General features: G+C 38.3%; 1 protein-coding gene across 1 annotated transcript in view; it reads left to right on the top strand.

Moving 5' to 3' along the window:
- The window catches only part of LOC139718277 (calcium uptake protein 3, mitochondrial-like), a gene marked incomplete at its 3' end in the record, with an annotated part of 161,084 nt that overhangs the window by 119,135 nt on the left and 25,812 nt on the right, over window positions 1-16,137 (top strand). Inside the window, exon 4 of the mRNA XM_071629761.1 lies at window positions 7,532-7,642. Coding sequence (XP_071485862.1) covers window positions 7,532-7,642 — 111 coding nt within the window. The remainder of the gene's footprint in view (window positions 1-7,531; window positions 7,643-16,137) is intronic.

Raw genomic sequence — 16,137 nt, 5'->3', positions numbered from 1 at the left:
GCCATAGTCACCAGAAGTATCCACAAAAAATACCTTTTCATTACTGCCATTGGAAACCATCGGGCCTATTACGGTGGCAGGAAAAAAAAAGAGAACCTACATACGCCCATCTGGATCATGATCAGTGCTAATCAAAAGTGAAGTCTCACTTATCAATTTTGGTGGCGTCAACATGAATGTTCCAGCTTCTGCACTTCCGATTTTCTCCACTGCACCTGGTGCCCCCTTTTACTCACGAGGCGGGATTAAGCTGCAGACGAAAATAAGGGGTGCGTGGTTGTTCGCCATTGTGAGCGGAGTTTGGATGTGGGGGTTTTCTGGTAGCTTTAGTGGAGCCTTTTGGGGGATTAGCTTTGTTAGTCAAAAATACCTGTGGCACGGGATTGATACCAATAAGCCAATAATAGAACAATGACTTGCTGTATGAATCCCTTAATTGATCAAATGTGAGCGGTGGACGAGCAGGTTCATGATCAAACTTCCAGATTTCCACCAGAAGGCGGCGGCGACAACGGGAAGTCGGGAGCCACCAGGCCCCCGTGTGGCGGGACGGTTCATAGCGTGTGACTGTGAATGCAAAGGTCATAGGTTTACTGTCTAGACGCTGTGCTTTGTTAAATCTACGTGATAAGGTGTGAAGAAATCAATAATTGTCATGGGCGGGCTTCTGATGTCAGACTCTATCACAACTTCTTGACAAAAATAGGAAGCTTCAGTTATAAAAGATGCACACTCAAAATGACAGGGATAGGTTTTGAAATAGGAATTCACCTTATCTTGTATATAACTATAAATATTCAAATAGTGGCAACACTATTTAATTTCCATAACAATGTGTCAACAACGCTGTGCTGGTGTGTAGTATGAGCTCTATCTCTATCTCCAAACTATCTTAGTTTTGCAGATTTTCTCAGCAATTGTTACGTGTTGGAAAAAGAAATATCAAGTTATAACCTATGAAAAGGCATTTCTATTGTGAAGTGACAATGTTTTAATCATAATAAAAAGGGAAAAATTAGACGTGATTACGACGTATACAATACACTCTACCCATGCCTGCAATACAGTAACTCTTCATTACCGGAAGTGCACAAGTGAACACGAAAAGTGTGACCCCACTTGACCTCTGCGTGTTGCACTCGGGTGCATAAGATCATATCATTCATTTGCACAAAGCCTATGGCCAGCATATTATGGATCTGACTACTAGTGATGAAATGTTTACATCTATATACAATAGGGAGAATTTGAAATGAATATTGAAGAAACAGGAATTTTCCAACATCTGATGGAAGTGCCACATACATGTACATTAATAAATACAATGATGATTATGTGAATTGGTCGTGTCATATCTTATGAAGATATGGATGCAGAGGGGATTAAAAGAAATTATTAAGTATGAGAAATGTATATCTGGTATTCCTGGGATATAAATTTCTTTGCTGCTGTACAGAGATGATGCCTACAAAATCTTGATTCTGAAGTTACAGAAGAGAATTTTCTGGAATGAAGCATTTCATGTGAAGCAGCCGATCAAGGAACTCATTTGTGAAGTTTTAAGAAATGAGAAATGTCATGATTGGTGAAAAGTCAGTAATTTATTAACATACTATATCACAATGGCAGTCAATATAAAGAGCCTTCTCTATTATCTTTATTGATGAAATATGAAGCCTCTTACATGGAATATTCCTCTCTAATATATTTCTTTATGGACCAAAATCATTGTTATTCTGCAGTTTGCACGACATATAAACTTCATGTGTCATAGAAAAAAAACAGTATGAAGAACAAATATTACATGTACATGACTCTTGAGCTCAGCCTTTAAAAAATATAAAAATATTGGCTATTTTTATGCAGTATGCATGTATAATTTTTGCCATTTGGTCTGTACTGCTGTAGGTACTCTTTGACTATAAACCTGCCACTGTGTGTGTGCGCGCACTTGTGAGTGCACAACCACTGCCTGCTTTTGGGCAAAAGAGGGAGCTGTTACAAAATATCAAATGAGCTATAGCCAGAAACTTGACTGAAAAGCCTGGAGTGAGGGCAGTGATGTGCATTTTACATGTCATATACTCAATGATAGCTGTGTTCAAGTTTTAGCAGAAGAAAAGTAATGATCTATAAAGAGAACATAGAGGTATTGCTTAGGTTTTGGTATGCTATGAAAGAGCGGCTGATTATCATTTATCATCATTATCATTGTTGTTATCAGTATCATTATCATGATCATTATTATCACAGTCATTATCATTATCACCATCATTATCATCATAGTTATCAGTATTGTCATTCAATAAACTTTGATGTTTCTATTTCATATTTCCTTTTTACTTCTGAAAATATTAGGTCATCTTCAGTCACCTGCTTTCATTATGATGTACATTCTACCACATAATGGCAATACATCCAATGTTTTGTGGGGTTTTTTTAAATGGCAATAAAGTTTTTATTGGCTTTGTCGTCCTGTATTTGTGAAGGTAACATATTCATATCTGTTTAGTGATACCTCCAGTGATTACTTGTCCAAGATATCTACCCCCTGAACCCTTTCCCAACTCTTTCCTTTCCATTTCTTTTTCCTCCTGCTCCTTATACCCCCCAAAATTCATGATTCCCCCACCCCCACCCCCAGCTCATGGTCCTCTGACTGAAGTCTTGCCAGAGACCAAGTCTGGCTGCTGATTCAACGTCGAGGCTGGGGGGTTTTGGTTGAGATTTATGGTCGTTCATGAGGTGAGGAAATGACCAATCATAGGATACTGATTTGATTTTCAGTTTTCTTTAATTGTTCCCAAAATGTGCTTGGTCAGAGGCCCCCTCTACCTAGTCGTATTAAGGGATTAAATTCACAGAAATAGCAAAGAGGTGTTCCATCTCTGATTGGCGGAAATGGGATTCAGCCAAATACAACAGAAGGACAAGTTCTCTAGAACAATACGACTCCTCCTCATCCTTTTCTATTCCTAACTCCTGCTATTCATAAGTCCTATTGTACTGGACTTGCAACTTTCTTTTCCTAGTAGAATGTTATTCATCTTTTACATTGTTCTCCTCAGAAATCAGTGTGTAATTTTAATATACTGCTACTATTGATACTTATTACAATTGATGTGGTGAATAAATTTGTCACTCTGAGTGTAGTATGCACGTGCACACACACATACACACACACACACACACATATTGATATATTCATATATAAAATAGCATACATACTTATGATACAGGCCGGCAGTGCATGACAAAAGTTATAGTGCCCGTAAAATATAACGATTGCAGACGATAACCCACTATCGATTTGATATCGGTTTTTGCTCCCTCATTTCAATCATCGAGTACTTGAATCCCGCACCTTATCAACGCGATTGCGCCACAACCGCGATATGCTTTGCTCGATATTATCGTTATTCTCAATTCTCGCAGGCTGGCTATGCCAGCAACTTGTCTGTGTGATGGGACTAGACTTTCAGCGGTAGATTTAAACATGGAAGCTGAAATGAACAGGTTCGCTATTTTTAGAGAGACTGATCTATATAAACAGTATCTTAGACAATAAGGACACAAAGGATGCCATCAAATACGCCCTACGAATTTTGGACTCCTACTGTTCTGAAAAAGGAATCAATCCGACGGATATTACTGAGCAAGTCAACCCAAGATTTGTGCCGCTTTCTCCGTACATTCTACGCGGAAGTGCGCCGTGGAAATGGGCAGCGTGTGGTGTGTACATACATCAACAGTATACGCTAAGCGCTCTTTGATCACGCTACGCTTATGACTATGAGCTTTACTACGACATTCACAACACACTCTCGGAATCCGCATGTGCAGCAATGGGGCCTGGCACGAGCCTTGTGTTTAAATCCAGTAGATCCCTAATCCTACAAAACATCATCTAGTCCTGGTCCTGGACCCACAGTGCAGTAAGTAGGGCGTCTAACGTGTTACTGTTAGTGTTACTGTTAGATCCACGGTAGACCTATTGTAGGGTCAAAATAGTGTTAACTAGCTCTGTCGCTCGTATATAAAGTGACGTACAGTACAGTGTACAAATACGTAACGTAGATCTAGTATAAAAACGTTAGGCCAGGGCCCCTAGGGCCCTAGACCTAAACTATCGTAGGGCCTAGAAAACGTTAGATATAACCACGTAGACCCTAGACTCTATAGTTGAATTTGGATCTTCAGGATTTTGTCTACACAGGTTCAAAGAAACTGGTATTATTGCTTGTGTAGACACGTGTAACTGTTAGAAATGATCTAGGCTTATCTTGCCTGGGTATGTATGCTATTTTATATATCACATAGTGCATGACATCTTATTGCACTATAACAAGTACCAAGCACCTCCAAATTCTGAATTTGCCCTCAGGCAATTATATTCAATTCGGCCTGCGGCCTCATTGAATATAACTGGCCTTCGGGGCAAATTCAGAATTTGTCGGTGCTTATATTGTTATAGTGCATTCAGCCTCATGCACTATATATATAATATAATTTCTGTATACTTACAGTAAGGGTGAGAAATTCGTCACCACATATACCACAGGAAACTGACCACTAACGAGTAGCCCTGGGGTATCCTTCTCCACCCCCGCAAAGCTAATTAATAGCTTCATGTCCACTCAACATGGCACACCCCTCCCCCATCTGATCCAGCCAGCAGTTCAAAGAAACAAATGGAGAAGAGAAAAGCAAGATAACAACAACTGCAACACAGCAATGGACATTCAGACACACAATCACACATACAGTTATAATGGCCATGCTGTCCAGTCGGTATTATAGTGAGAATGAATTATCATATTTAGGTATTTGATCTTTATGACCTTAAAGCTAAAGAGATCAAAAGTGCACAGTTGAAATTAATGATTCATCAGAAAAAAAAGAAAACATTTGCCTGATGCAATCAATGACAGTCTAGTGAAATAAAAGAGGAAGCTGAATTCACTACATTGCAGCTTATGTAAATTCATTATATGTGACCCTGCACCTCAAAACAAACAAAAAGTCGCCAGACATGAATTTTTAGTTAAGACCACATTCTGAAAGAGCAGACTTTAAGCTTTAAAATTATGTATAACTCAAATCAAATGGACTCTTCTAACCTATCTAAATATTGGAAAGAAAGTACAAACTCAGAAAAAGCGCTTAATCTTTACCAAACCGTGCTGGCTGTGCGATGAATGGGACAAAAAACAGGAAGTAAACCACTAGAGTAACAACAATGAAGGGATTATTAGATTAAACTGAAATTAAGCATGCCTCATTAACACATTCTGTCCATACTTAATGCCAACTTTCAAAGCAGTAGCTCAATCCTTTCAAAAGTTATTAGAGTTGAAAGTGAAGAGTGTGGACAAGGTTTTTCAGAAATGAAAAAGGGATTCTAAAGACACACCTAATCACATTATTTTACCAAAAATGTTCGAGATAAACTGCTAAAAAACACACTTTCCTGCCCGTTTTATGATACCAAATTTTAGCATAATGCAAAAGAAGACCCGCTCTTTCAGAAAATACGAAAAAGTCAAGTTCGGCTAGGTTGACCCATTCCACTTATCTTCAGTCCTCAAGCAAAATCAGTGTGTGCGACTTTATGTTCGTTTTGAGGTGCACGGTCACATATAGGAATTGGGAGTTACAATACATTTTAAGTGCCTGTCAGCAAGTCTGTTGTGATAAAATGTGGTGTACCACCCATCATGCATATGATTTCATTTGTGATTGTTAAATATTTTTAACTTACATTGTTTGACGGATTAAGTTCTTCAAAACAGCAATTGTGTATTGGGCTAAGATTAGCAAGAATATCCACAGCTATGTTTCCCCCTAACCACAGAAACTTTAAAGTGAGAATCAGCAACCATTTATGAGATTCTTGAAACCGAGATGGCTCTTGATTACATAGTAATACGATGCCATCTTGAGGTAAAAACTATTTCATATTCCAATGAATGAAATAACACAAAATCAGATATCTAATAAGATTGATTCAATTTTCAAGGAATACATCCCCCTCCTGTCTAAACAATGAGTCTGTTTGAGGGGAAAAAAGTTTTTCGCACACTACTCTACGATCAAATACCAACTGTAGAGTATTCTCATTCCAAGTTTCACACACTTGCGATTTAAAGAAAAAAAAGAGTGTCGTTTCTTCCTTTAAGCGATCTGTGTTGTGTTCTTGGCGGCTGTTGAGAGCTGATGACTGATGGCAATCAACAGTTGACGATACGTCACTTACCCGCGAATCCATTCAAATCGGTTTTTGTCCTTCCTTTCCCCTTGTTTGTGCCGGAAAGTAAATCTGGGTTAAGATTATTGAAGTTTGACTTGTAGGGGAGGGGGTAGTGTGGCAAATGACTTGATACCATCAATATTTAGTCTTTCTTCCAAATGGATGATTCTAGATGGATCACTCCTGTTTCCGGCATTCATTATACCTTTAAAGGATTATTTCCTTTCGATGTCGTGCTCCACTCCCCGCCCTTCAACTCATACCATCACTTTGTTGCCTTCGTAAAGTGACATGAGGTGGAATATAGTGATATAATTCTAGAACACCATATATTGTTAAGAAGAAAGCACGTATATAATACTCTCTCTATCTCTATCTGTCTATCTATCTATCTACAGATCTATCTATCTATCTCTCACTGTGAAATACAATCTAGGAATTCCAATTATTGCGGCTATTTTAGTTATGAATTCAATCATACATTTGATGCCAATCTTTGCGTGAAATTTTGTCACCAATAGTTTACATGATTTTGAGATTGCTTTGACAAATTGGGTGCCAAAACAAATGTGCTTCTTGCATTCCTTACATTTAGGGGATGAACATTGAATATGAGTTTTCCTTCCATATCATTCAGCTCATAACATTTCTTTAAACATCTCTTGATTATAGTTTCCAATGCTCCAAGGTAAATTTGCAAATTGATAAAGACATTTAACTTGTGTGCACTGAGTCGTTAATTCTTCATGATGTCTGTCAGATTTCATTCTCCTATGCCTGTGAGTCTATGAATCATCACATAGCCAATGATAATTAGATGGAATTGTCATTCATTGCAAATGTTAAGTCAGCCTTTTAGTGTGTTTGTTTTGTTTGTGTGTATGTGAGGACATCGACTTAATTAGTTTTTTATTTCTTTGTAGATTCATAAACTTTATCAAAACTTTCTTAAAACTTTAGATACTAGATATTGTAGCTGAGTATGATATAGCTATGAGCTCTGTCAAGCATATTCATTCACCTTTTTAGTAAAATAATTTGCAATAAGATTCTTAGTTGATTGATGTAAAACATATGGACCCTCGACACTCTCTTCAGTACTACATTGCTCATGTCACATGTCTATCATGAATGACATGCTTCTGTTATATACATCATCTCATTGCTAGAGATGCTTCACGAGTTGTGATTTCACAATGTCAGCCACTTAATCAAATTCAGACTTGATGATTTCTGTTTTTACCATCCATCTGGTCTGACTATTTGCTTCTCTTTCTCCAGCTCGCATTGGACGCTTCAAGCTGACTGAGAGCCAGGTGCAGAACATGCTGAAGAACACACCCAACAAGAAGAAGTCCACCAAGGATCTCTTTCGCTCCATCATGGACAAAGGTGAATGCACTCTTGTGACAGTAATCCCACATTTTGTGAATGCATTAAGAGGAGCTTGTGAACAAGGATTTTCAGAAAAACTTGCCTATTTTTAAATCTAGTCCATATTGTAGCACTTAGCTTTGGATGACCATCTATGCTTCGCGTTCCATAGATTTCATTTTCGTTTTATCTCTCCTCTTTTTGATGTAACAGTAAAGAATACCTGTGAATAATGTAGATTTCACCTGAAAATTAAGTTTTTATTTGCTACTTCTGCTATTGTAGCATAATGACAGCAAGTTTCCACTTGTATAGGTGAGACTCTACTTTTATTTATGTTTAAGTTGACTTTAGTTGTTGGAGTAAGACAAAAAAACATCGAAGGATGAAAGTTACAGTGTACATTGTATCAGACAAATGAGAGGACATTTATGGACGTTTCATGTGTTTTTCACAAAGCAATCTTATCAGTGACAATCACATATATGTGAATGAGAGATTGGAATAATTTCATCACCCCTCCTGTTGGCTTGCATAGAACCCTTCACTTCATTTCATTTTTTTTTTCAAGCAGTTTAAGTAAGATTAAGTGAACATTTGCAAATTAAGTTCTTGTAGAATTGCAATGATTTAGAAAAGATGTTTTTCGGTTTTTTTTTTTGGGGGGGGGGGGAAGGGAGTAGGAAATTCTGTTTTGCAATTGACTAAATGGTGATTTATCACATATCATCACATGTACAACAATCTAGCGCATGGTGAATATATTTCGTCTTTTGTTAACATCAGATTGTTGGAGTTTTAAGCAGTAGTTGTTTCAATAATAGATTAAAATGTTTATGGTGACTTTTTACAAGGGTTTTTTTTTTTTTTTTTTCATTCAATTGCCATGCAGTCATACATGCATACGAATGCACACACATCAAAATGTGATGCCTGGGCCCTGTTTTATGAAGAGTTAAGATTGATTATAAAGTTGATTTCAACTGTAAGTCTATGGCAGCCTGTGTAGTAAGGAAATTTAAAATCAATTCTATCATTTGATAAAACGGGCCCTGTTATGAAAAGACCCTATTTTTAACTAACACCAACTGATACCAGAAGTTCAGTCTCTACCATTTTACCCTCTCTGCAAACCCATGGAGGCCCTTACAGTGCTGATCTAATGCGGTGTCCAAGAAGATCACTGTGTTGAAAGACATTAGTCATGTGCAATATTGTGATTACTTCTTTAGATATGTTAAGTGCTTGTTACATAGCAGACAAGCCTTGCTGGAGAAGCACTAAGTATAGTGTTTTTATCTCAGGCAGCAACAGGAGGGTTAATTCTCATGTCGTGACATGTGGATGAGGTAATTGTGAGTGGCAAGTCATCCAAGCCCGTTATGTAAGAATGTGCTAATGATCCTCGCCAATGTTTCCTGTCATATGGTGGCTCACCGAATGAGTGATTGGGAGACAGAAAAGAAATGGAACAGACAGACTTGGAGACAGACTAACAAACAGGCCCAATGAATGAGAAAGCATATAAAGAGAATGGTGTTGAGATACCATATCCATCCACTACCCACACAGGTTCACATATATGTAGTTATGTAAATGACGAGTTCTGTTGGTTTATCAGTCAATATGAAATGCAGTATATAAAGTGAAGATAAAACCCCGAGCGATCCCCAGTGCTCACCTGCCGATGTTCCTTTGGCAGACAACTGTTTAAGCTACAGTTGTTATCTGGCCTTGTCACGTTAATCACCCCCCCCCCCCCACCTGCTTTTCAGAGAAGAATGGATTTCATGTCATGGAGTATTCACAGTCTAAATATCACCGAGTAAAACTGCTGTCTTGCGCCCACCCCCACCCTCACCCCTGACCATTGCAGGGAGAAAGACAAGAAAAGGCAGTTAGTTAGTTAAAAAAGTACCTTCTTTTCCAACATTGGTGCAAAATTCTGGGGTCCTCTCTCCCACCTGTTGTTATTCAGACAAACAGAGGTGTTTGTGTCAGAGCTTGAATAGTTGATGCAAAGTACAGAGCTATGTACAAATCAATTGCCAAATCATTGTTTCCCCCCTGTGCCTGTTGATCACACCAGTGCAAGTGCCACGTGGATACACATTAACATGATGAAAAATAGCAACTTAGGTTTGCTCTCATTTTCAGTCATTTCAAGTCATTTTTAGCCTTTCTTTCATGATAGGAGAGAGAAATGAGAAATTGATTTACTTGACATATTCAGTTTAGAGTGTGAATTATATGTAATGACAGGTCCTATGATGATCTTACAGAAAAATTATCCCTATGCTATGAGATTGCTTTTGAAGAGACATTTCTGGACAGCATTACACCTTCTGCCATCAGCTTTTCTTGTTATATGCTACAGACTTCATTTGCAAGCACTCCACAACATGATTATAGAATCCTCTGGTACAAGTTTAATACATGGATAATCGCAAAGTATGAGGTCCTCTTGGAAGAATTATTCATTTATACTAATATGTTCTATCAACATGGCTTATCCATGGACATTGTTCATCATCTGTTTAATTGCAGTGATGATAATTGTCACTGCTAATATGGTAGAAGCAGCAGTGATATAATGATGATAATGATGATGTTAATGATAAATAACACTTATATAGCACTTAATATTAATGTTTCTAAGTGCATTAATACAAAAAATATTAAATCAAAATACAGCATTATGTTCATATATAACCAAAAAATAGGATTGAGTAAAAAGATAAGTCTTAAGCAATGATCCTAACTTACCTATACTTCCAACATTTGGAATATAAAGAAAGAGGGAGTTTTTTCAAAAAGACGGCAAAATAACAGAAAAGGCCCTATCACCGTAATGGGTACAGGTTCAAGGACCATGTGATAAATGCAGAGTAAAGGAAGAATAAAGAGATCGGGTTGAAATGGAGCAGTGGAGGGAAATGAAATCTTTTGAGACAAGATGAGGCAACGCTATTACATATCTTTTATAAGCAATGAGAATGATTTTAAAGGTGATACATTGATGTATGGGGAGCCAGTGGAATGATTGGAGAACTGGAGTATATAGTAGAATATATCTTAGTACTTGTACTGATGATTATATCAATAATAATCAATATTATTATTGTTGTTGATAGCATCATCATTGCTATCATCTATCATCGTCATCATTCTTTGTAACAACTACTGCTACTACTATTTCTACTGTTACCACTTGTGATCATCATCATTATCATAATAAAAATCATTGTTATAATCAGTCCTGGTAGGAGTAGTAGTATGACATGTAGTATGAATAATTTGAGGTTGTAGACAGTACATGTGTTCAGCCTCCATCACAGAGAGCAAACAAAAAGAAACTAGGACACATATGACCCTTTCAAAAATCCTTCTTTAATGATGTCCTTCTGACACTACATTCTCCAATGATTCACCGTCTCAATTAAAGTGAATAGGCAGACTCAGATGCCAAACGAGAAGTCGAGACAGCAAGGGCGCATTTTTGAAATATATGCTGATGGTCGCAACAAGCAAATAGAAACATGCCGACATTTGTACTTAATGTTGTGAGTTGTTTTTTGTACCTGCAATCTAGGACTCATTGGAAAGATTAGAGACACCAAGAACTGTGTCTCAAGGAAACACTTCAGTCTCCCGTCTATCTCCCATCTCCCCCGACAATCCTCGCCAGTGTCTTCTCTTATATAATGTAGCATCTGCCAAGTATGTGTGCCTTTGGGGAGGAAGTATTTGATAAGTCTGCCCAAATTTTGGCATCTATGACATCATTATGAGGTGTATTAAAGAGCACTGATGACAGGAACTGGGGAGGGGAAAGGAGGGGGCTGGTTTGATACCTGTGAACAAATGCACAAACATATGCTGATGATTAATTTGAGATTTAGGGGGGCTGCGTAACAAACTGTGAAAAGGTGAAATCTAGGGCTGAGAAAGTAGGAAGTTGAGAGGGAAGTAGTATTATGTTTAAGGAATGACCCCTCCCCCTCCCTCTCTTCAATTTAGAATATTTACCTCTGGTCTCTACGAACTGTTCCTCTCATGTAATCCCTTTGGTATGAATATGTTTTTATCTCTTCCAATATAGAATCTTATCAAATTCATTAAAAGATATGCATCTATATGAGTCGTGAATTCTAAAAATAATGTTTCGAAACCTATTTTCCTGGTATAGTAAAGTCAATCATAAATGCAGGTGCATGATGTTTTCTTCTGCGTCTGGGTTTTGGGCTTTTTTTTAAAATTTAATATGTCTGAGCGATGTATGTGCCTGTAACTTTACCGTGCCAAGGCGGGATTCGCAGCTTGGCAGTGCATACTGTCACAGCCCTTTGCCAGAAGTAATGTATAGCCAAATCAGGTTGGCTTACTCTGATGATGACATCTTGGGGGAGGGGGGGGGGGGATAGGAAAGGGTGACGGATACCACTTATCAGGGAAAAATTATCCCATAGGTTTTAGTATTGTATACACCATATATTTTGTCATCATATCTTCTTTTTTTTCCTTTCCTTTTTTTTTGGGGGGGGGGGGGAGGGTGAATTGGGGTTTTAACAAAGTTTTGTTAGAGGTAGAATACATGTTGAAGGACTGCAGCAATGAACTGAAAAGGTTATTCCCTTTTAAGAAAATAGAGTTAGTGAAATTCCACCTCGGATACGATGAAGTTATTGACTTTCATTCAAATTTGTTGTAATGCACTGCCACTATCCCCATGATACATTCTGAAAATTATTCCAAGATCAAGAGGGAAAAAAAAGTAATGGTCTAGGGGACTAGAAATGAAACTTTGTCTACAGACACGGCAATGATAATTCAAGTTCACATGGGACATTGAACATTGAAGTTTACAGTTTTAAAGATGTTGATAGTCCACCTGATAGTATGAGAATATGAAGACACGAGTAATGAATCAGTTAATTAAAGCATTACTATCATTTCAGAAAGCACATGTGTCAGTTGTACATGAGCTTGAAATGAATGTATGAAACAGAAGTCCTTGGGCAAGATTTATGTGTGTGTGTGTGTGTGTGTGTGTGTGTGTGTGTGTGTGTGTGTGTGTGTGTGTGTGTGTGTGTGTGTATGTGTGTGTGTGAATACACTAGTATAAATAAGAGAAAACAGGGAAATGATTAAAAGATTCACACAAGAATTAGTACTCCAGCCGTGACAAATGGCTTTGCCATTACACTTGTATATCACATCAATCACTGTCAAATATGGATTGATGTAATGTGATTAATGCTTGACATGTCTATATCTGGCTCAAAAAAAAAAAAAAAAAGAGGGGGAGGCATGGACAGGAGGAAAGAGGAGATATTAGACCAAATTAAGCTAAGTATAGCAGAGCCTTCCTGATAATGGTATGTATCAGCCAGAGTCGATGAGAGTTATCAAGAAAACCACAGTCATTATTGGTTAATGCTGAGGACATAATGATGGAGAAGCCAGACATGGGGAGGTGAGAGTACGCATTGAAGCGGGTGATTGTCAGTCTGGTTCGCAGAGTGATTAACCCAATTCTGATCACATACCCCTTTGGTGATGGCCTAACCCAGACTGTTGCTGCCACTGAGCAGCCACGTCACAACTTCTTGCTGCAACCTACTATGGGAGGATGAGAGTACAGTATGTCCCCCAAAAAATTACAATCAGATTTTCGCATTGATAACACCCAATATGATCAAATTGTCCAAATGCTACTTCAGGGTCTTAAAATGTAACATCTTAGCTCTATTTTGCAGAAAACCCCATTCAATCCGGTTAAGCAGTCACATAGAAATGTGGATTGTTGTAAAAGCATGTCATGAGTCTGATTCTTCCAAGTTTAGCACTTGGATGCTCTCGTGTGGGTACACAATAGACAGAACTTGGAGAGAAGAGATTCCTGACATGCTCTACAAAATTCCTCATTTCTCTTTGACCACTGAAGTGAATCGAATAGGGTTTCTGTAAGATGTGGGCAGTGAGTTATAGTTTCGTACCCTGAAATTGTATTTGGATCGATTCACTATCTTTAAAGGGTGTGTACAGTTCTGGTCGAGGTGAAGATTTAGCTGTTAACGTTTTGTTAGATATTCAGAAACAACTCTATGAGATGTCAAAGAGCATGCGGTTCTAACGGGTATCAAAAGTTTATTTGATGAAAATGGATTTTGAAATGGCTGAGATATCCAAAAACAAGGTGAAACAAAGAGATACTAATAAAGTTGGGGCATGTCGCCTTCTATTATTAGCACTTTTTTGGATATCTCAGCCATTTGAAAACCAATTTTCATCAAATAAACGTTGAATCCTTCTTAAAATTACATGCTCTTTCATATTTCATAAGAGGCTTTTCATTATCTCACTTAGGAATGTTCAAAACATGAATCCCTACCTCAACCAGTACTGTACAGTCCCTTTAAAGTTATCATTGCGGAGGGTCCCGTTGAAATTTTTTGGGGGGGACATACGGTACAGCAGGGAGTGGGTGATTGTCAGCTTGGCTCGCGTAGTGATTAACCCAATTCTGATCACATACTCCTTTGGTGATGGCCTAGCCCAGACTGTTGCTGCCACTGAGCAGCCACATCACAACTTGTTGCTGCAACCTACATGTATTGTGGGGAGATAAGATTACAACATAGGGCAGATGATTGTCAGCTTGACTCGCTGAGTGATCAACCCTACTCTGATCATACACCCTTGGTGGTAACTTACCTAGAGTGTTGCTGCCACCTAGCACTGCATCACCACTTGTTGCTACAGCCTATGTATCTGTACTTCTCTTCTACTCCCTTTATGAAAATAATTCTGACTGAAGAATTACGAGATAACAAATGTGACAATAAGGGCATTTACACTGAAAAAAAAAATGGATTGGAAAACAGTTTTTCAATGAACCATTTACACTTCCAGAAAAACCAGCAACTTTCTGATGTTATGGTAGTAAATGTGCATGCACAGGAAAAAACATACACAATTGTAACAACTGGAATGTGCAAGAAAAAAACAAAACAAAACCCAAACCTTTTGCTGACAGTGTTAATGAGCCCGATACCTATTTACATAAATGGATATCATAGATTTCAAATGTCACTTTGGTCAGAAAAACTTGAGTTTTTGTTTGTTTATATGTTTGTTTTTGAAGCCAGAAGTGTTTGTAATCATCTCATCCACAATTTACTTGAACATACGGTACAGCGTGTGCTGCTTTGAGGTGATGGCTTTGTCATTGAAAACGGATACAAAGTTCATCTAAAGAGGTGGAAAAAAAAAGTGTGTGGGATATCTCTTCAAAGTTACATCAATACATGTACGGCTGTAGCTCTAAAACTCTATATAGGGCTTTTTACACTTGTAAATTTTTGCTTAGTCCTGTACCAATGGTGGGGCTAATGGGGGGCCTTAGCCCCACCGTTGGTACGGGACTATCCTTAGCCCACTTTCTGTTTACACTCGTTTTTGCCAAAGTGGGCTAGCCCCACCGATAGCCCGGTACTATCTGGCCCTGCAAAATAGCAGGGTTAGCACCGCAATTGCGGTGCCAAGCAAGTGAGTGTAAACAGAACGAAAAAATAATCCTGGGCTAAGCGACGGAGACGAAGTCCGACCCTCACTGACCAATCAGAAACGAGGTAATCAAGTGCTGCCGGTGTGTGCATGTACGTGTACAGTACACAGCGTAATCATGAATATTCATGTGGTTTGGAAAGTCCGGGGCTAAGAAATACGATTGTAAAAAGGTCAGTTTTCTCCTTAGCCCTGGACAAGAGATAGTACGGGACTAATTTGCCAGTGTAAAAAGCTGAAAAAATTGATACGGGACTAACGATAGTCCTGGGTCAGAGAAAGTCCGGGGTTAAGAAACGCAAGTGTAAAAAGGGCTTATCATTACTTCAATGCCTCTCTTGCTCTTATTCACCAGCTGCATCAACTGATAAAGGAATATCGAAAATATATATTTTGACTGCCTAATTGATGGTTTGCTTGACATCATTGTTTTATGGGTATTAGATTTATTTTGAGTATAATTTCCTCTCCCTGCTTTTGTTATTGTAGTTGTTTCTGTTAACTATATTCCAGCCTGGAGCAGGTTCAAAATCCGACATGACAAACTGCCATCTCCGTGCAGTCTAAACATTGCTCAACTGTTTTTCTATCCCTCCGTCATGTTTAGATATGAATGCTACACCAATTGTGTAACAAACAGAGAGAGAATGTTTTTACACACTGAGACAACTATCAGAGGTTTTGACCAATGGCATGTGCCATCATTAATGTACATGGAAACGTAATATCTAGTTACTTCCATGATTGCTCTTTCATCATTTGAAGCCTTTGTTTAAAACTTTGGGAAAAAAAAAAGCAATCAAATAAGTAACAAATTGGTAAGCTACAAGGTCTTCATTTCTTTAGCGAGGGTAGCCTCTTCAGTGTTGCCACTGTTCTACCAGAGGGTCCTGCCAGGGCTCTTCACCCTATAACCAGCCAGTTAGTTATGCCTCCACGCCGAA

The sequence above is a fragment of the Diadema antillarum genome, unplaced genomic scaffold (genome assembly GCF_040938485.1).
Source record: "Diadema antillarum isolate AM-2024a unplaced genomic scaffold, OU_Dant_1.0 scf00000092, whole genome shotgun sequence".
Lineage (NCBI taxonomy): Eukaryota > Metazoa > Echinodermata > Echinoidea > Diadematoida > Diadematidae > Diadema > Diadema antillarum.
This window is presented reverse-complemented; position numbering and strand designations above follow the sequence as displayed.